The sequence below is a fragment of the Candoia aspera genome, chromosome 4 (assembly GCF_035149785.1).
Source record: "Candoia aspera isolate rCanAsp1 chromosome 4, rCanAsp1.hap2, whole genome shotgun sequence".
NCBI lineage: Eukaryota > Metazoa > Chordata > Lepidosauria > Squamata > Boidae > Candoia > Candoia aspera.
The window spans coordinates 108,249,622-108,271,797 of record NC_086156.1 but is presented as its reverse complement, the minus strand read 5'-3'; the positions used below and the strand labels follow the sequence as shown (position 1 = coordinate 108,271,797).

The 22,176-nt window shown below is 41.9% G+C and overlaps 2 protein-coding genes across 2 annotated transcripts; both read right to left on the bottom strand.

The window, feature by feature from the left end:
- Positions 1 to 78: 78 nt before the first annotated feature.
- LOC134496979 (vomeronasal type-2 receptor 26-like) lies at positions 79 to 9,280 on the bottom strand. The gene is made up of 6 exons (XM_063302694.1): positions 9,060 to 9,280; positions 7,509 to 7,686; positions 4,952 to 5,812; positions 4,209 to 4,436; positions 2,867 to 2,993; positions 79 to 998 (listed from the first exon to the last, which is right to left on the bottom strand). Exons 1-6 carry the CDS (start codon positions 9,278 to 9,280, stop codon positions 79 to 81), a joined length of 2,535 nt encoding a protein of 844 aa, XP_063158764.1.
- Positions 9,281 to 13,437: 4,157 nt separating this feature from the next.
- Positions 13,438 to 22,158, bottom strand: LOC134496978 (vomeronasal type-2 receptor 26-like). Its single transcript, XM_063302693.1, has 2 exons — positions 22,149 to 22,158; positions 13,438 to 14,183 (listed from the first exon to the last, which is right to left on the bottom strand). Exons 1-2 carry the CDS (start codon positions 22,156 to 22,158, stop codon positions 13,438 to 13,440), a joined length of 756 nt encoding a protein of 251 aa, XP_063158763.1.
- Positions 22,159 to 22,176: the final 18 nt, after the last annotated feature.

Here is a 22,176-nt window from a genome sequence, read left to right as displayed (position 1 = left end):
AAAGATTATGCTCAGTTTTCCCAAATTGAGAAGTCTAGCAAAAAAAGAAAACACTACAGTAAGGAGAGATTATATGATTCAAAAGCATAATTCAGTTTTGTTTTGTTTTTTAGTAAGTTGCTCCTTTCTATTTAAATCAGGCCTCAGAAGAAGAATGTAGCATTTGGGGAAAAAGATGCAGCCCAGCAATCCAGCTGCAGAAGCCAAAATGGAGAATATTTCCACTGCCACCATGTACTTCCCCTTGATGCTCAGATAGGTGGGAACAAATGATACCCAGACGCTGCAAAAGACCAACATGCTGAAGGTGATAAATTTGGCTTCGTTGAAGCTGTCTGGTAAATTCCTAGCCAGGAAGGCCACCATGAAGCTGGTAGCAGTCAAGAACCCCATAAAGCCAAGGACAGTATAAAACATGGTGGCTGAACCTTCATTACATTCCAGGACAATTTCTTCAGCCATTGAGTGAAGGTCAGAATCTGGGAATGGGGGGAAAAATGCCAGCCACACAACACAAATTATGCCTTGCACCAGAGAGCAAGACAGAACAATTGTGTTGGCCAACCTTTTCCCCACCCATTTCTTTATTTGGGATCCTGGTTTGGTGGCCATGAAAGCAAGAACCACAATGGCTGTTTTCCCCAATATACAAGAAAGGGCTATAGAGAAGATGATGCCAAAAGCAGGTTGTCGCATGAGACATTTCGCTTGGTCAGGTTGCCCAATGAAGAGCAAACTGCAAAGGAAGGAAAGGAGGAGAGCGATGAGGAGAATGTAGGTGAGGTTCCGGTTGTTGGCTTTGACGATGGGGGTGTCCCACTGTTTGATGAAGATCCCCAGCACCAAAGCTGAGATTACAAAAAAGAGGAGAGCTACAGTGGCCAAAGTGATTCCCAGTGGCTCTTCATAAGACAAGAAAGTTATATGTTTTTCAATGCAAAGATTGTGAGCTTCATTCGGGTACTGATCCTCTGAACACTGGAAGCAGTCATCTGCATCTGCAAAAGAAAACATCACGGCCCATAAAAGCTATGAATTAGATGGACTGAATTATTAATGCAACTTCATTTATTTCTAAGTAAGCTATGCCCATCTTATTTGTATTGCACTATTAGAAATTAAGAATGAGACCATCCATAGGCAGAAATATCTACTGTATATTATTTGATCAAAAAGAGACCACCATCATTTGTGCCAGTCTCAGTGTCATGTTGGAGGATAGCAGAGGAAAGTGGAAGAGAAAAGTTTAATTGTGTTATGCTTCCCAGTTCAGACTTTCCTGGTCTCTTTTCCAGAGAAATGGTGTGATACTTCGTTGTGAGCTCTTGTAGTTGGACAACTTACTTAAGGACTGACTTGTTTTATGGAAAATGAGTCAAAATCTACCACTTACATTCTGAATTCCTAGTAGGTGACTTCTCTCCCTTCAGGAAGAGACAACCTAATTCCTTGGGGATACTTCCATTAACTCATACGCTTTCTCAGTTTGGATTTTCCATGTTCAAGTGACAAACATTTTAGCAAGAATGCCATTTATGTCCAAGGTTGCAGATCCTTGATGATTGTAAATTGCTATCAGAGCAGCAGAAGGATCAATATTCATGGCCCATATTTCTTGTTCTGAAGTGCTTTGAAATGCATATGTTTGCTTTGTTCATAAGAGAAGCCTTGGGTGGTTTAATGCACTAAATTAACCGTATGTATGTATGTATGTATGTATGTATGTATGATGTATGTATGTATGTATTAGAAGTGTAGTCCTATGGCTCTGAAATCTGCAGAAAACCTCTAGCTTTCCCAGACCTTTCTTTGACCTAAACCACTAAGAACGTCCTTAATAAGCTTCACCCAGTTTTCAATCAATCAATCAGATTCCACACAATTCAAAATGTTTAATTTGGGGGGTTGCTCTTACATAACAAATGCCATGCCATTTTCAAGGCTGCAGTCTGAGAATGTACAGCAAACACCCTCAGTTGTAACTCCCACTAACCTTCTAAGTGGGGTTTTTACATGCCTGCTGCTCTCCAGCAAGGACAAACTCATCTTCCTGCTCCTTTATACCTAACAGGGCATCAGATTCAATCTTCTTCCTTCATGGATGATAACTAATAAAACACAAGCATTCCATTCCTTCCCCTGTGTCCCCCCAAAAGGATTTCCCTCAATCTTAGGAAGATTTTTCTCTCAATTAGGAAGAATCCTTTTCATGGGATGGATTTTTTTTTTTTATCTGGTTCTGCATTCATGGGAATTCAAAGTCAGACTTAATTCAGGGACAATATGGACCAGAAGTTCAGATTTGGATGTTATGAAAAACCCTGGAAAAAATCTAGTACACAGGCAGAGGTAGAGTACTCTGAATTCGGAATAACTGATTATGTCATGTTCATCGTTTCAATGTTCTGAATACATCGTAATGTTTCGCATGTCACTTTCCTGATCCGTGTGGAGATTTCCAACCGTGCCAGGCTGTAATCTCCTTGCTGTAACTGTGGAATGTATGTTTGGGTTATTGACTGTGTTCAAGGTTACTTTCTCAGGCCGATGTGGGTGACGGTTGCTAACATCTGGGAGGGGGTGGCTGCTAAGCGGGAGTGAGGGCGGGACCGGGTTTGAAGCGAGGGTTTTTAGTTTGTATTTGGCGCGCTTTTGCTCATTCTCAGCTTTCTTTGTATTTGCACACTATTCTTTCAATAAATCAGTTATCCTTAAGCATCTGCTTGTGAGACTGAGTCTGTCAGAATAGGCAACCATTACAGATTACATTCAAGAAAAGTGCAGCACAGATTAAATGCAGATAGGTAAACAGTACTGTGGGTGATAGTTCGTAAGGCTTAGCAGTTATGTACAAGACACACCTTACCTATTTTATTTGAAATTTTCCCTTTTCCACATGGAAGACAATCATAGCAGCAAAATGGCTTCCCTTCTATTTTGATCTTGCTGTGGCCTGAATAACAATTGTCATTGCATACAGAAAGTGGTAGTGCCTGTTCAGAAATGAAACCAGGATGGAGCAATAATCAAAATTTATAATTTATAAACTAGTGTTTCACTGTGTATGTTTTATCCTGATAAAGCTGCATGACTTTTTGAGAAATGCGGTGCATAGGATTCAACCTCAACATATTATTAGACATGCACATTTAATAAATGCCACCATACCAAAGTGACATTATCTATATGTCCTCCTGGAATCATGTATGTTACTATTTCCTAAGATATATTGACAAAGCCTTAGGTTTCCTGAAAGCCTAATCGTTAAAGCTGGACTCCCCTCGTATTCCATCTTGGTCAAACTGATAGGTAATTTATTCCATGCTTTATGGGGGCAACTCAATCTTGGAATTTCCATTGGCTCTAGTCCTTTCTATCATTTAGGTCCTGAAAAGGAGTACTGCAGAGAATTTGTGCTGTAATTCGTGGGATTCCAAATTCCAAGTTTTCTGCGCAGGGTTTTTCAGAAATGGTTTGCAATTTCCTCCTTCCTAGGGTTGAGAAAAAGTGACTGGCCCAAGGTCCCCCAGCTGGCTTCATGCCTAACACAATAGAACTCATGGTCTCCTAATTTCTAGCCCAGTGCCTTAACCACCATGCCAAACTGACTCTTCTTTACTACCTAGAATCAAATTATAGAACGTGAAATAGATTATAGAGAAATGCAATCCAGTCAGCCTTGTAGTTATTATGGAACAGATGAGGTATTAATTAAAGTTGAAGGTTAAATGTAGAAAACTAAAGAGAATAGAAGGGATTGCAAGATATGTCTTGGACAATGTGCAGTCAGAAGGTAATAAAATTAAAAGGTAGAGATTCACTACCCTTACTTTATGAAGGAAAAAAAAACAAAAACTTGGAACAATGGCAAGGTATAAGATATTTTAACCAGTACAGTATCTCAACATATAGCTTGTTTATTATTAAATAATTTCCAGCTTTCCTTACTCAAAGATGGTTTCCTCTGTAGGCAACCTGAAAATGACAGCTGGTAATTGTATACATTCAGGAATGTCCATCAATGTATGGTAAGGGAGTACAAGTTGTATACTGGAAGAGCTATATATTCCAATCTCAGCACTGTTCATTTTTTGTCATATTTCTACTGCCTCAGTTTTAATACTAATGAGTCACTCAAATGATAGAAGTGATTCTGAAAAAGGCCGGGAGGAGGATTCTAGATAACCTGAACTGCCAGTAGGAAATACCTGGTTGAACATGGTTGGCCAGGTGATGTTTTCTTCGGCAATTGTGAAAGGCTCTTCTGGAGAAGCCAAGGGGTCTATCTTTCCAACTTTGACTTTAAGGAAAGTCTGGTTTGGGAATGTGATCCAGTTGATTATATCCAATCCAGTTTCTAATTCCCCATTTTCATTAAAGAAAACTTTTTCCCCAATACTGTTGTTAAATAAGACTGTTCTCAGGAAATGATGGAGCTAAATGGAAGCAAATCAAACACAAATGTTTGTGTTTGAATTATATTGATTCTTTAGCTTTGTGTTTTAATTGTGTACTCTGTGCCCAGAGTCACATGTGTGGGATGGGCAGCTCTATAAATTCCACAAGTAAATACATAAATAAAAACAATTGATCTGGCAAAATAAATATTCCTACAACAAATGTACACTACTAGCTTTTAGATGTTGTGGGTACTACTGTGCAGGAGAATCAAAATATCAACAAACACACTTTCATCAAACTGAAATGGCTTGACAAAACTTCAAACCCCATTATGAAACTGTGGTTTTGGTCAAATGCATTTTTCAAGTCAGATCTTACTTATGCAGTTCCTAAACACTGTTGCAAAGAAACATGAACCAGTGCAAAGATTCATGTAATTCATGTAGTTTATAAACTATGAGGATACTGAACCTGAAAAGTACTGGTTCTGCACCAGGAAAATAGCAGAGAGGCTTGAACAATGTGCCCTTGTCATTTCTTCTACAATTACCCGCCATGTTTCTTGATTGAGAATCATCAGTCTCCCACTGTCTGCCCTTGCTCTGTGTTTTGAACTGGAGGAAAACATGGCTTTCAGAGCATGTGCCACAGCATAGACTGCATTATAGATGCTGTAACTCTGCCCGGTCATGCTGGTCTCAAACACAGAATTAGGAAGAGTCCCCAACTTCTCTTCTCCGGTGCACAGCCCTCCAGTGTCCTCATCCAACATGTCTTTAGGGAAAGAACATGCAAATGCCTGTCCCCAGAACAATCTTATTAAATGGTCTTCCTCTTCTGAAGTAGGGCTTCTCGTCTGTAAGAATGTTTTGAACCCAGTCACCTCCTTGGAAGAAACTGCAAAAGATATCGCACCGTGAATAAAGTCCAAAGGACGTATTTTTTGAAAGGGGACTGAAGTGAACTCCATTTGGGCTGGCATGATCCAAACTTTATCTTTTCTCCTTACTGGCATATCCTCATACTCCGAAAGATAGGGAAATACTCGGAAAATGGTAACAACGTGATTTTCACAATAGAGGATCACAACATTGGCAATGCTTTTCATGACAACCTTGTACATTTCAATGTAATATTTAAATATACCGTCCACGTCACTAGAAAAAGTTTCTTTGGCCACCTCTTCCATGAAATCAAAGCAGATACCTTTCTGGGAAAACAATGCGAGGGCATTCCGTACAAACCTCTCTCCACTCTCATCACGTTGGGAAATCAGCCCTATCCATGTCCACCTTAAATGCAACAGCAGCTGGAGGATCCCCTTAGTCTGAAGCTCCTCATTTGGGAAAAAACGATGAAAGAAAACGGTGTGTTCCCTCTTGTCTATCATTGGAGCAGATCCATATATGAGCTAAGAAAAAATGAATTAAAATAGTTGGGTTGTCGGTTCTACTTTTAGACTATAAGAAGGATATTCAGCACAAACTTCAAGAGAAATATAGTCCAGTCTAGAAAGAACTGATCTGGAGAATTTTCCTTTAGTAAGAATAAATGTAATAACATTTGAAAGCCAGAGAATTGGCAATCTATTGATTCAGTAATCCCTGAAGTTCAATTTATTTTATTTCACATTTTGCTAACATATCTTCTTCTTACCTTCCATGCAATATATTTTATTAAAAAAAAATATCCCACCTTTATTAATAAATCAAGGCAGCAAACAAACCCAATACTCCTTCCTCCTCCTATTTTCCCCACAAGAGCCCTGTGAGGTCAGTTGGGCTGAGAGAGAGTGTCTGGCCCAAGGTCACCCAGCCGGCTTTCATGCCTAAGGTGGGACTAGCAGTCACAGACTCCTGGTTTCTAGCCCAGCACTTTAATCAGTAGACCAAACTAGCTGTCTTATATATGATGCATGATATATTACCTTCCGTATGAGAGACAGTGGCAAGTCTACTAGGAAGCAGAGTCTCCTTGCCCCACCCTTTAGAACAGGAGTGAGAAATGTGAAGCTCCCTCTGATAATCTGGTGACATTAACTCACACTTGTAATCAGACTCCGGCAATGTGCTCCATATAGGGCTGCCTTGGAAGACAGCTTGGAAACTTTAGGTGCTATGACTGTGGCTGCTACTTACTAGTCAAGTAAACCTGTCATTGTGGCATAACACATGCATTGTGATCACTGCATTGATTGCCAGTATGCTTCTAGGCCCAAATGAAAGGAGTACCCATTTTCCAACCCCACAACTCCTAGTGGGCCATCTGAAGGAACCAGGAGGGTCATGGATCTATCCCACAGCTGGTGAAGCTTATACTGCTGAGCACTGTATACATGTCCTCAGGTTCCACAAAGTCAAATGAATCCCATGTTGATTGCAAGATACCACCTTGTTCACTTTGCTTGTCTCTGCCCAGCTGGCACACAAACCAGAAAAGTTCATAAAGTTTGCAATTTGCATCTTTATCTCTTTCTTTTTACCATCACTGCCCACCCCATTGTTCTCTGGGTGGTCTCTTCTTCAGAAAACACTACAATAGAACCAGCATGCTATCTCTCTGAAACTCCTCTGACCTCCTTCTTTCACTCTCTACACCTTCATATGACTCTGCAAAAATGATCAAACCAACCAAGCCCCTAGCTAGCCACATCCAGGCACCATCACACCTAGATGATGTTTGTTTTTCTTTCTGTTTTGTTTGTTTTTTTTAAGGCAAAAATATTGTAGATGGCAAGACAAAATCTCTTCTATGGAGTGGAAAGAGAAGTTTGCTAAGTACAGAGTCTACTAAACAGGTCTTGTTTAGGTTAAACTAATATCAGAACAGATACGGTGTGCATTACCACAGATCAGACTTTCTCAGGGACAAGGAAGTCAAGCAGTGGCAATATATAATATTGATCAAGTTTCAGAATTAGGCATGTATCACACAACAAATCCCTACTGTTTAGGCAGTTTTGCCTATTTCTTTCTGTTCAGATGGTCACTTTGTATGCAAATCACAAAACTTTATTTAAAAGATCTTAGGAACATAATAGAAACCTAACCAAGCACAGATTTTAGACATTGTGAAAAAAAAGGTCTTTATTTATAAGTAGTTCTTACTTGTGGCATCTTGTATACATTCAGAATATTTGGCATAAATGGACAGATGTTTGCATTAGGTCCTGCAACAACAGATACTGTCTTCTCTTGGATATCACACTTATAATTAGGAATGAATCTGCCCTGGGTGGACAGTAGCTCCAGCGAAGCAAAATAGGTCCATTTTGCCATGAAATTACTATTAGTGATGCGAATGCCCAGAGTCATGTTGGAAAAGATCTGAGGGTTTGCATTAATCTCCTCTACAGAAAAAATCAGAGCTAGGACATGTTGATAATTCTGAAGAAAAAATCTGCAATGAGAATTATGGTTGTAAATTATATCAAGAAGATGTATAAAGTTCTAGCATGAAAACCAATGTGAATTTTTTATAGCATCTGGCAGTGATTTTTTTCTTTTCAAATGTATTTCAAAATGTCCTAAAGCATCCAATATATGCATATTTTATGACAAAGAACAATGTTATCATGCCGAGGATGAAAATTTACTCTTTGAATGGATTCACACTATTCTAAACCCATTATTGCATTCTTAAACAGCTTTCACTAGAGAATGGATGAATTAGGTAAAGGTAAAGCTTTCCCTTGACAATAAGTCCAGTCGTGTACGACTCTAGGGGGCGGTGCTCATCTCCGTTTCAAAGCCGGAGAGTCGGCGTTTGTCCGTAGACACTTCCTCTGTGGTCATGTGGCCGGGATGACTACATGGAATGCCGTTACCTGCCTGCTGAAGCAGTAGCTATTAATCCACTTACACTGTCATGTTTTCCAACTGCTAGGTTGGCAGGAGCTAGGACTAGCAACGGGAGCTCACCCCGTCACGCAGATTCGAACCGCCGACCTTCCGATCAGCAAGCTCAGCGGCTTGTGCTTATTAGACCTACTTCTAGTCCTGCTTTCTAAATCTTCTGCCTTCACTTTCTTCTGTAAAAGGCTAAGCTCTGGAGCATGCAGGAGCATAAATGTAAAAAAAAAATTGCAACTGTTTAAAGCAGTCCTGGGAGAAAATGTGGCTACTGTAGACAGGTCAGAGAGATAACTTACCCTCTGCACAATCTAAGACATATTTCAGGAATTGAATCCAAAATGTACTCAGACACATTTTCCCCCTAATATCCATGATAATAATTTGAATCCTAAATACTGATGTTTGGTTAATTGCAAACAGTGATCAGGAATACATTGCTAGTGATTCATCCTGCAGTAAATAAGTATAAGAGGGAACTACAGACATTCATAGTTTCTAGAACTAAAAGTAATGACTCCACATTTTACTTAGATATTGGAAATTATAGGTTTTGTTTTGTTTTATTTTTCCTCAGAGACAGGAAGCATTTGTGGGCACCTAAATGCATACAAGAAACTTGGATCAATCAACAAGAAATACTGAGAATTATTGGTATGGATGAGGATGATGATACTAATAATAATGCAGCTGGAAGATAGGATTTCCTCTCTTGGACACTCCCTATTTAAATAAAGTTGAACACTCAGGTCATAACAGAGAAGGAAGATATTATCTGTTTTATTATGTGTTACAGTAAGTCTATACATGAGCTCATCAACCAGTTCTTCAGATGGATGCCTTGTAAAATCCACTGGATCAGAAATCATGTAGAACTGCGAAATAATGCCAGCAATGATGAGATCTCCTGTATGATAGTAATTATACTTAAGAAGATTAGGCTTGCCCACCACACAGGCAGCAGTAGCAGGATTATGGCATACCACATCTGGCAGTAGCAATATCATCAGTGACATGAACAATAACATATTTTACAAGAAATATGGATTTCCTTCTGAAAACTAAAGGTCTCATTGAAGTGCAATAGCCTCCGTATATGTTCTTTTACTTGCTTGATTGGACTTAGAAAGTGCAGTTTGAAGAACGAGATTGTCACAGCTCTTTTTCATTCCTCCCATGGACGGAACAAGGAACATTATTTGCTCCCTTCAGTTGTATTTCATTGTTATGTTATGATCCTGAAGCTCCTTAGAGATTTCAGAAAGGATTTAATTAATAAGGCGTCTTTCAGTAATTATGTAAGATATAGCCATGACACTTTTCAGAGACACTGAACAGAAAATAATTTTTTTCCTGAAATAGCAAGAGAATCTTATGTCTGTAATTAGTTTCTCCAGAAAAGCTTGTAATTACTGTTGAAGATTAATCCCCAATTGGTCCCAGTTTAGAAAGTGAGGAAATTTCAAAAGAGAGATTTTGTAATCAGGAAGAACTTCTTAAAATACAGAGTAAAAAGGATGGCTTATTTCTCTTCATTCATTTACTGCATATAATTATTAATTCACAATCAAGACAAGTGTTCCACAACTTAGCCAGTCCGATGAGAGCACTGAGCTGCAATCGTATCCATTTATCTCTTGATATTTTAATATCCTGCAATAGCAATAACCATTTAATTGTTTATAGGTAGTCCTCGTTTAATGTCCACTCATTCAGCAACCATTTAAAGTTATGATGCTGAGCGAGGGGTACTTATGACAGGTCCTTATAGTTGAGGCTGTTGCAGCATCCCCGCAGTCACATGATCATGATTTTGGTGTTGGGCAACTGGCTCACAATTTTGACATTGCAGCGTCCCGCAGTCACAAGATCATCATTTGCGGCATTTACTGCTGCCTTCCAAGAAGAATGTCAATGGGAAAGCCAGCAGGAGATTACAAATGGTGATCACATGACCACAGGATGCTGTGACCATATGGGATTCACCTAACGATGGCAATGGGGAGTGCAAGAACTGCTGTCATAAGTCTTTCATAAATCTCATGACTTAAAGACCTTATGACCACATCACTTAATGATGGAGTTCCCAGTCCCAATTACCATCAGTAAATGAGGACTACCTGTACTGTCCTCCCCAAGCCCATGCCTGAATGGATGTAAGTCAGGGAGAAAAATATTGTCGGGCTTTTTTGTGATCTTTGTGAACTTCTAATTCAGACTGAACCTTGACATCTATCAGTGAAATACATACTTGGAGACAACCAATTTCTTCTAGAGGTCATGGAGTGTCCAACTCTATGCTGTGATGAAACAGCAGTTCCCAGGTTAGAGATGGCCATTGCATGGATGACCTAGACCATTTTAATTGCCTAAGTCACCTGCAAAGTATCTGTTGATTTAGAAGAACAGGAGGTTTGAGTTTCAACTCTTCAGAATGTACTGTTGTGGGCACTCAAATGTTGTATGTGAGATTTCATTCCTGTTAGCAAAAAGAATCTAATCCAGTCAAGTCATTTATGGAAGGCTTTTTCCAGTCTAAACAGAGAAGTTAAGCTGTGAGTTAATTGTCTGGACATTGGTGATTCATTGACAAGCCTAAATATGAAGCCTGAGATTTTGGTTACCTATTTTGATTCACATTGTTTTAGCATGTCACTTGTCATCCAGCGGGCAAGGATTAACACAACAGCTACAAAACATCTAGCAACCTCGTTAATCATGAATCAGTTTTGCTCTAGTATCAGAACCAAGTGAAAATGAAATGGATCATTTAGCCCAGGGAATGACCCAGCTATCCTAGTAGGAGAGACAGAATTCACCAAACCACTGGTCCCATATAAGTCCAGGCCTAACACCCAGACAAATATCTCAAGGAATACCCAAACAAGCATATTACCTACCGTGCTCAGCATGAACTAGATATCACCCTGAGTCTAGATGAGTCCTCCACTGATTGAACCTATGTAGGATTTATAATTAGCCTAATTTTTCAGTGAGCTGTCAACTGGGTAGCACCACATTTTGGTGAGAGCAGTGGAGGCTTAGACAATCATGGCAATTTTATGGCATGCCTGAGAGAAACTTTGAGGATCTAGTCAAGTGATTGCCAACTATGAAACCTGTTTCCTACAAAAGAATGGTGATGTGCTGCTGAGTTTCAGCTGTTAATTCCTAATGTGGATTGGAAGGAAAGAGGCCTAACTGACCAGTTCAAAAGGGAAATAAGTCAAAGAGCACAATCATCAAGGCACTCAGTAATTAAGATAGCATCAGTTCACATATGCTTGGGCATCAATAGAAGATTTGCAAAGGAAAGGCAAATGTGTATGGGAATGGAAAACACATTTTTTCTCTTACATTCTCCTCTCCTTCCCTTAACCGTAGATCAGAGATGTCAGAAGTTGAACTCATGCAGCTGGGAGCTACTGACTCTCTAAGCACCGCTTTTGAAAAGTCCCATATCATGCAGAACTATGTCTATACTGTGGAGAACCTGGCTACTTTATTCATTAGTGCCCTGCTAAGACCTGGCCTTCTGAAGCACTATAACAAAGGGTCATACTTGTTGGCAGAGTGCTAGAAAGCATTTGGCCCAGGAGAGATTGGAAAAGTCACACACTAGGCATTTCTATAAAAATAATTTTATTTACAGAAAGCAAAACATATTTAAAGGCTGTTTGCTGAGAGGAGAGATTTCTCTCAGCTGCGTATTCTCTGCAAGCCTACACAGAAGGGAAACTGAAACTAAAACAAGTTCAGGCAAGTTCCTCCCTTAGGCAATGCAACCATTAACACGTGAAAAGGGGACAATTAAATTCAACCTCTTCACCCGGCCAAAATGATTAGTTACCACAGTAACCTTAATCTGTAGTAGAAAACATATTAACAATACTTGGTGAATGGGGACATTTTGCAAGCAGAAACCCAAAATGCACGATATGTGATTTATTGGGGGAAAAGAAGTCCCAGCCTCCAAGATCTCAGAGGTGATGAAATGAAGTTGAGCCCAGAGATGCAATTCCATAAATATGTAATCTTATGCATCCAGATTGGCCCTAGTATTTTACTACCATGGATAACCTTCTAAAGTGGCCCTAGTAGCAGTTCTGCTATCCCTTTCCCTTTCCCTTTCCCTTTCCCTTTCCCTTGCAGTTTTCTTAGCAAGACTACAGAAGTGGTTTGCCATTGCCTCTTCCTTCCTAGGGTCAAGAGAGAGGGACTGGCCCAAGGTCACGCAGCTGATTTTGTGTCCAAGGCAGGACTGGAACTCATGGTCTTCCAGATTCTAGCCTGGTGCCTTAAGCACTACATCATCTGACTGTTTTTCCCTTACCAATAAGCATAATATTTAGAAATTCACATTCCTAATTCTGTATAAGCATTTCTCTTGTAAATATTTTACAGATATGTTACTTTCTCTCACAGTTTTCCCTCACTGACAACACCCTCTTATATATACCATGAAAACTAAATGTAGAGTAAGATGAGTTTATACGATATGAAAGCATAATAATAATTATTTTTTTTTCCTTATTGATGAAATGTAATACTTTAAATGTTTAAAAGCTTATCAGTTGAAGGGCTATTTGGCACTGAATAAGCAAGCATAATAATATCCATAAAGCACAGAAATGTTTAATTTTTTAATTAATCATCCCTTTTTATTTAAATCAGTCCTCAGAATAATGGTAAGTCTGAAATACTCTTCATCAATAACGGAGTTTGTCTTCAACTCCCCAGTAGAAGGCTAATGACAAGGTTCTCATATCTTATTTACAAAGTCATGCCCTCTAATTTCTCTAACTTCAGTGAAGCTTCTGATATTTTCAAAATCTGAGTTGATTCTACCTAAGAACCTGTTCCTCTTAGTAGCAATTGTCCTCAGAGGAACCAGAATTCATGGCATTTGATAGAACGTTGTAGGTCTTTCCTGGTCATAGACCTCTCCGTATGAATTTTCCTCTTGCGTATGTGTCAGAGATATTTGATAGACGTTTGTAGTTTGTATTGAAATGATGATGATGATGATGATGATGATGATGATGATGACGACATGTTCAGATTTTTGGTACTGATTCCAGGATCAACAAACTCCAGCATGTAGTGACCCCTGCATTTTTGGATGCAGCAGGGGGAAGGTTGTAATCCACTGAATCAATGAGCAAACTGAACTGCCTCTTCAGGATTATTTCTTTGTTAACTGCTCCTTCTTATTCAAATCAGGTCTCAGAATAATGATATAGCATTTGGGGAAAAAGATGCAGCCCAGTAATCCAGCTGCAGAAGCCAAAATGGAGAAGATCTCCACAGCCACCATGTATTTGCCCTTCGTACTCAGATAGGTAGGAACAAATGATATCCAAACACTACAAAAGACCAACATGCTGAAGGTGATAAATTTGGCTTCATTAAAGCTGTCAGGCAACTTCCTAGCTAGGAAGGCCACCATGAAGCTGATAGCAGTCAAGAACCGCATAAAATCAAGGACAGTATAAAACATAGTGGTTGAGCCTTCATTACATTGTAGGACAATTTCTTCAGCCATGGAGTAAAGATCTGAGTCTGGGAATGGGGGAGAAATTGCCAACCACACAGCACAAATTACGACTTGCACCAGGGAGCAAGATAGGACAATAGTGTTGGCCAGCCTTTTCCCCACCCATGTTCTCATCTTGGAACCTGGCTTGGTGGCCGTGAAAGCAAGGACCACTATGGTTGTTTTCCCCAATATGCAAGAAAGGGCTACAGAGAAGATGATGCCAAAAGCAGTTTGTCTCAAAGGACATGTCACCCGGTCAGGTTGGCCAATGAAGAGCAAAGTGCAAAGGAAAGAGAGCAGGAGAACAATGAGAAGAATGTAGGTGAGGTTCCTGTTGTTGGCTTTGACTATAGGGGTGTCCTGCTGTTCAATGAAGATTCCCAGCACCAGAGCTGTGATGAAAGAAAAGGAGAGACTCACAGTGGCCAGAGTGATTCCCAGTGGCTCACTGTAAGACAGAAACGTTGTTTGTTTTAGAATGCAAAGGTTTTGAGCTTTGTTTGGATATTCATATTCTGAACATTGGAAGCAATCAACTGCATCTGGAAAAAGAAAACATCATGGTCAGTTTCTAGAAATACGAAGGTAGTGGGACTGAGAGTTGATTAACGGGATTCATTTATTCCTAATTAAGTAATGCCTGTTTATATTTAGCAGCATGCGTAAGTATGCCAAATCTTCTGAGATTTATATATTGCTTTGTGGTAAGGACTCTCCTTTTTACAATATCTAATAATGATTTGTGTCATAATCTTTTATCATTCAGCAATTTCCTGAAAAAAAAAAATAAAAGCAAAAAATGGTTTAGGTTTAGGTGGGGGTGGAAAATGTCTATCACATAGTATCTCATATTTATCTATTTATTCTTCAATATTAGTATCTTGAATCACAGTTAAGAAGCCTGAATAGTTTTGCACAAGACAACTCTTACCCATCTGGTTTGAAATTTTCCCTTATGCGCACGGAAGGCAATCATAACAGCAAAAAGGCTTCCCTTCTATTTTCATCTTACTGTAGCCTGAATAGCAATTGTCATTGCAGAGAGAAAGAGGTAGAACCTATAAAGAAGTGAAACCGGGATTTATTAAAAGTCCTATGTTTTCTTTCAAATAATTATATCTCAATGGGGATTTCACTTTTAAATAATGAGTGTAGGATGTAGATGTCCCAAAATATCCTTATGTTTTAAGGCAATTCTACTTAATGAATTGAAGTTTTGTAGGGAATGAGAACTAGAATCAAAACTGAAGTTAGGAACACAAGGAATTGGGGACATGAAGGTACCATCATTTGGCTATGTGAAAGTAGAGGTCCAGAAGAATTTGCTTCCCATGCATAAATTAGCTGGAAAATAGAGATGAATTATATTTTATCCCCTGAGTCTCATTTGGTAAGCACCAATGTCTTTCAAGGATGGGTGGAAGAACAAGCAAACTAAGAGCAGCAGTTTTTTCATTCTTCCTGTCATTTGGGGCATGAAGGGGAACTTGGCAGAACATCCACCCACCCACCCACTCACCCACAGTATTTATCTCTGTATCCAGCATTCCTTCAGCAAAGGATCGTTACCTTGTCGTGGTGCTGGAGCTTGAGCACCTCAATGATGCCATGAGCTAAACCGTGAAGGGCCACCCAAGACGGGAAGGTCATGGCAGAGAGGTCAGACTAAATGCGATCCCTGGGGAAGGTAATGGCAACCCACCCCAGTATTCTTGCCGTGAAAACTAAATGGATCAGTACAACCAGAGATATGTCAGTATACCATCGGAAGATGAGACCCCCAGGTCGGAAGATGGTCAAAATGCTACTGGGGAGGAACAGAGGATGAGCTCAACTAGCCCCAGACGTGATGACGCAGCTAGCTCAAAGCTGAAAGGACGGCTAGCGGCCGATGGTGCTGGTGGTGAACGGCGAATCCGATGTTCTAAGGATCAACACACCATTGGAACCTGGAATGTAAGATCTATGAGCCAGGGCAAATTGGATGTGGTTATTGGTGAGATGTCAAGATTAAAGATAGACATCCTGGGCGTCAGTGAACTGAAATGGACTGGAATGGGCCACTTCACATCAAATGACCACCAGATCTACTACTGTGGACAAGAGGACCACAGAAGAAATGGAGTAGCCTTCATAATTAATAGTAAAGTGGCTAAAGCAGTGCTTGGATACAACCCAAAAAACGACAGAATGATCTCAATTCGAATTCAGGGCAAGCCATCTAACATCACAGTGATCCAAATATACGCCCCGACCACAAATGCTGAAGGAGCTGAAGTAGAGCAGTTCTATGAGGATCTGCAGCACCTACTGGACAACACGCCTAAAAGAGATGTTATTTTCATTACGGGAGACTGGAATGCTAAGGTGGGCAGTCAAATGACACCTCGAATTACAGGTAAGTATGGCCTGGGAGAACAAAACGAAGCAGGACATAGGCTGATAGAATTTTGCCAAGACAATTCGCTCTGCATAACAAACACTCTCTTCCAACAACCTAAGGAACGGCTTTATACATGGACTTCACCAGATGGACAACACCGAAATCAGATTGATTACATCCTTTGCAGCCAAAGGTGGCGGACATCTGTACAGTCGGTAAAAACAAGGCCTGGAGCTGACTGTAGTTCAGATCACGAACGTCTTCTTGCACAATTTAGGATCAGACTCAAGAGATTACGGAAGACCCACAGATCAGCTAGATATGAGCTCACTAATATTCCTAAGGAATATGCAGTGGAGGTGAGGAATCGATTTAAGGGACTGGACTTAGTAGATAGGGTCCCGGAAGAATTATGGACAGAAGTTGGCAGCATTGTTCAGGAGGCGGCAACAAAATACATCCCAAAGAAAGAGAAAACCAAGAAGGCAAAATGGCTGTCTGCTGAGACAGTAGAAGTAGCCCAAGAAAGAAGGAAAGCAAAAGGCAACAGTGATAGGGGGAGATATGCCCAATTAAATGCAAAATTCCAGAGGTTAGCCAGAAGAGATAAGGAATTATTTTTAAACAAGCAATGCGCGGAAGTGGAAGATGACAATAGAATAGGAAGGACAAGAGACCTCTTCCAGAAAATTAGAAACATTGGAGGTAAATTCCAGGCAAAAATGGGTATGATCAAAAACAAAGATGGCAAGGACCTAACAGAAGAAGAAGAGATCAAGAAAAGGTGGCAAGAATATACAGAAGACCTGTATAGGAAGGATAACAATATCGGGGATAGCTTTGACGGTGTGGTCGGTGAGCTAGAGCCAGACATCCTGAAGAGTGAGGTTGAGTGGGCCTTAAGAAGCATTGCTAATAACAAGGCAGCAGGAGACGAGGGCATCCCAGCTGAACTGTTCAAAATCTTGCAAGATGATGCTGTCAAGGTAATGCATGCTATATGCCAGCAAATTTGGAAAACACAAGAATGGCCATCAGATTGGAAAAAATCAACTTATATCCCCATACCAAAAAAGGGAAACACTAAAGAATGTTCAAACTATCGAACAGTGGCACTCATTTCACATGCCAGTAAGGTAATGCTCAAGATCCTGCAAGGTAGACTTCAGCAATTCATGGAGCGAGAATTGCCAGATGTACAAGCTGGCTTTAGAAAAGGCAAAGGAACTAGAGACCAAATTGCCAATATCCGCTGGATAATGGAAAAAGCCAGGGAGTTTCAGAAAAACATCTATTTCTGTTTTATTGACTATTCTAAAGCCTTTGACTGTGTGGACCATAACAAATTGTGGCAAGTTCTTAGCGGTATGGGGATACCAAGTCATCTTGTATGCCTCCTGAAGAATCTGTATAACGACCAAGTAGCAACAGTAAGAACAGACCACGGAACAACGGACTGGTTTAAGATTGGGAAAGGAGTATGGCAGGGCTGTATACTCTCACCCTACCTATTCAACTTGTATGCAGAACACATCATGCGACAAGCTGGCCTTGAGGAATCCAAGGCTGGAGTTAAAATCTCTGGAAGAAACATTAACAATCTCAGATATGCAGATGATACCACTTTGATGGCTGAAAGCGAAGAGGTACTGAGGAGCCTTATGATGAAGGTGAAAGAAGAAAGTGCAAAAGCTGGCTTGTAGCTAAACCTCAAAAAAACCAAGATTATGGCAACCAGCTTGATTGATAACTGGCAAATAGAGGGAGAAAATGTAGAAGCAGTGAAAGACTTTGTATTCCTAGGTGCAAAGATTGCTGCAGATGCTGATTGCAGTCAGGAAATCAGAAGACGCTTAATCCTTGGGAGAAGAACAATGACAAATCTCGATAAAATAGTTAAGAGCAGAGACATCACACTGACAACAAAGGCCCGCATAGTTAAAGCAATGGTGTTCCCTGTAGTAACATATGGCTGTGAGAGCTGGACCATAAGGAAGGCTGAGTGAAGGAAGATCGATGCTTTTGAACTGTGGTGTTGGAGGAAAATTCTGAGAGTGCCCTGGACTGCAAGAATATCCAACCAGTCCATCCTCCAGGAAATAAAGCCAGACTGCTCACTTGAGGGAATGATATTAAAGGCAAAACTGAAACACTTTGGCCACATAATGAGAAGACAGGACACCCTGGAGAAGATGCTGATGCTAGGGAGAGTGGAGGGCAAAAGGAAGAGGGGCCGACCAAGGGCAAGATGGATGGATGATATTCTAGAGGTGATGGACTCGTCCCTGGGGGAGCTGGGGGTGTTGACGACCGACAGGAAGCTCTGGCGTGGGCTGGTCCATGAAGTCACGAAGAGTCGGAAGCGACTAAATGAATAAACAACATCCAGCATTCACTATTCCTCTGGAATTCGTTTTTTTAAACCATTATTTCTCCATTCCACTGCTGAACACAACCCACCATATAATAAAAAATACAATCAGGCAGCCCAGAATCCTGGTATGAAAGACCAGTGAAGAAAGAAAGCAGAGCCTGAGGATGATGTGGGGGGAGACTTGCCAGAGCAAACCAATATTTATATGAGATAAAGCAGATGGGAGGAAACATTGCTTTTGATGCAGGGAAAGTATAATGTGACTAGAAAGAGCCTTCCCAGAACCCTAGGGACAGGCTGAGAAAATCTTATTAATTCCTCTGTACCCAGAATGTTAGTTGGCCCATCCTGTTGGTGGAGCAAGGAAAAAGGGTGGTTCAGCCCTCAGTATGAACGTAAAAATGAAAATGAAAATTCTGGGTTAAAAATTTAAGAGAAAAAAGGTAACATCTACCTGCATGCTTGTTTGCACATACAACAGACAGCAACAAAGGAAAGGTTGCTGAGAAGTTTTTCTCCAAGGACTCAAGAACAGATAAAGATGGACAGTATGCAGAAGACATATAGAAGAGATTAACTCTAGGAAAGAAACCAATGACAACTTAAAAAAGAAGTTGAAAGGTGGGGATATTTCAGTGACAATTATGATAAGCCAGTCAGTAATTGTGATGGTCTTGCCAGCTGTGGAAATGTAGACATTGAAGATGAGCAAGAAAAAAAAAAAGCTGCAAATTATAAATTTCCAGATTATTACCTAGAACGTCATAGATTGTAAGAAGAACTAAACCATCACTCCTGGACCAAACCGGGGCTGACTGCTCCCCAACTACTCTATAATGATTAGCAGATGGAAACTCTGAAAATCTGGACATGCAGGAAAGGGAAGATTGATAAATACAAGGTTCAACAAGGTTGAAGGAGAATAGGAAGGCAATGGAGTAGCTGAAAGGATGGGATAAAAACAATAGCTTGAATATCTGTGAAACAGTGATGAGTTATAATGTCAAGATGGTGAACATTTATTCATATAGTTCCTAGGCGGAGAACCCATTTCAGAGGCACCTGGTTGTTGTTGTTTTTGTTAGTTGCCGTCGAGTCGTTTACGACTCATGGAGACCCTTTGTATAACAGAATGAAATGCTGTCTGGTTTGCGCCATAAGCCTGACTGTTCCAATGTTTGCATCCATTGTTGCTGTAATTGTATCAATCCATCATATTGAAGGTCTTCCTTTTTTCCGCTGGCCCTCAACTTTACCAAACATTATGTCCTTTTCAAGTGATTGGTCTTTCCTGACGATTTGCCCAAAGTATGAGAGTCTAAGCCGAGTTATCTTCACCTCTAGGGAACATTCTGGCTGTATTTCTTCTAAATCTGATTGGTTTGTTCTTCTGGCAGTCCAGGGTTTTTCAATAATCTTCACCAACACCACAATTTGAATGCATCAATTCTTCTTCTATCTTCCTTTTTTAATGTCCAACTTTCACAGGCATATGTGGCAATTGAGAAGAGCATGCCGTGAATCACACACACCTTTGTTTTTAAACTGACATCTTTACTTCTGAAAACTTTAGTCTTTGATGGCAGATTTTCCCAGCATCATTTGATTTCGTGATTACTACTTCCCTTGGCATTGAGTGTTGATCCGAGTAAAATGAAATCATTGATGACTTCAAATTCTTTTCTATTTCTTGTGACATTGTTTATTGGTCCACTTGTGAGTATCTTCATCTTCTTCACATTCAGGTATAGTCTGTATTGCTGACCACAATCTTTGATCTTCATCAGCAAGTACTATAGCGGATAAGCGGATCGCGAGGCACACCCAAGCTGTTAGCACAAGCGCAACGGAGATCGCCCAGCTGACAGCAATCACCGGCTGAATGAGGAAACCGATGATGGGCGATCCCGGGGCACCAGCTGGGGCCTCGCAACCCTTCACCTACCGGCAAGACAGCATGCAGGACAAAGGGGGGATGACGTAACCCAGGGTGAGGGGGCGCTGACCGGCACGGGATATTTAAACCCTGCACCGGCACGCTCTCCTCACTCTCAGCTTTTTTCGCAACTGACACTACGTACGAAATAAACCGGAACCTGCTCTCATACGAATCAGCGTCAGTGTTACACTCTGCGGTAGGCAGTGCATGACATAAAGCTGAGAGTCACAAACTCGGCCTCGCCGAGCCCCACCGGACAATGTGCCACGGGAGGAATAGACGGCAAGAAGACCACGAGCGATGAGGCCGACGCGTCGTGGCCAAAGCGGGCGAACCGCACGGCAAGAAGCAGAGGAGGACCGATCGAGGCCAGAGGCACCGCGGACCCAGGAGCCACGGACACCCGCCCGGCCCACCCCGAGCCTCAGCTCCAACCCCAGAGGGAGACGGCGGCGGAGGCGACCTGACCACGGGAGGAAGCAACATACCTCCCGAGACCAGCGGAGACCCCCCCGTCCCACATCGCACCCCAGCCACGGACGTGGAGCGTCAGCCCAACTGCAGCAAGCACGGTGGAGGACGGAGAGGCAACCCAGCCGACGCACCCCCAAACGGAGGAAGCGGACCAGCGGACGGGACTGCCTGAACCCCACCAGCGGCTCAACCCGGCAGACACCCCGACAGACCCGACCCCAGCTGCGGCGCGGATTTCGGACGGGGAAACTCAAGCGAGACTCGCAGCCATGGAGGCCCAGCTACAGGACCTCAGGACCATGCTGCAATCGCTGATGTCCCCGGCGCCGCCCAACAACGTTCCCGTGCAGGCCCACACCCCGAGCGGGTCGTCGCACCCCCATGGGCCGAATGCGAACCAACAAGCGGCCCAAGCGGACGAAGCCAGGAGTCGGGAAGCGAGAGGAGGGGACTCACAGAATGCCCAGGCCCCAAAGGACTTCCCCATTTTCTTCGATGGGCTCCCCGCGAAACTGTCGTTCTTCATTACGAATGCCAGGGAGTTCATGGGGCGGCACGGACACTCCTTTAACTCCGAAGCAGACAAGATCGCAGCCGTGGCGATCAAACTACAAGACCGGGCGGTGGACTGGTACGTCCAAATGTATGAGTCCAACTCCCCTGCCCTCTCTGACTTCCATGCTTTCATTACCGAGATGAAGCGCTACTTTGAGGACCCACTAGCCAAAGAGAGGGCTAAAAGCACACTCCAAAGCCTCAAACAGGGTGCACGCACTGTCCCGGACTACGCCCTCGAATTTAAAGCCCTAGCAGGGAAGATCAACGACTGGTCCGAGACCACCCTGCTAGAAATGTTTAAAAGGGGGCGCAACCGCGAAGTACTTCAATGGGCTCTCTACCGGGACGATCCGGAGACTCTGCACGGCTGGATCCACCTCGCGGGGAAAGCAGAACACACACACCGCACCTTCCTAATGGCAACGACAGAAGACAAAACCAACACCTACCCAAAGGTACCCGCGCCACACATGGGGACGGCCGGTCCCACATATCCAAGGAAGAAATTCACTCGCGGGCCCTGCGGGAGGTGTGGGAAAATGGGGCACCAAATGGCAGATTGCTTCTCCAACCGAACCCCAGCGAGTGCTCCTAAACCCACACTGAAACCTAACCTCAAACCAACTAACCTGCCGCCATCCCCCCACCGCCGAATGA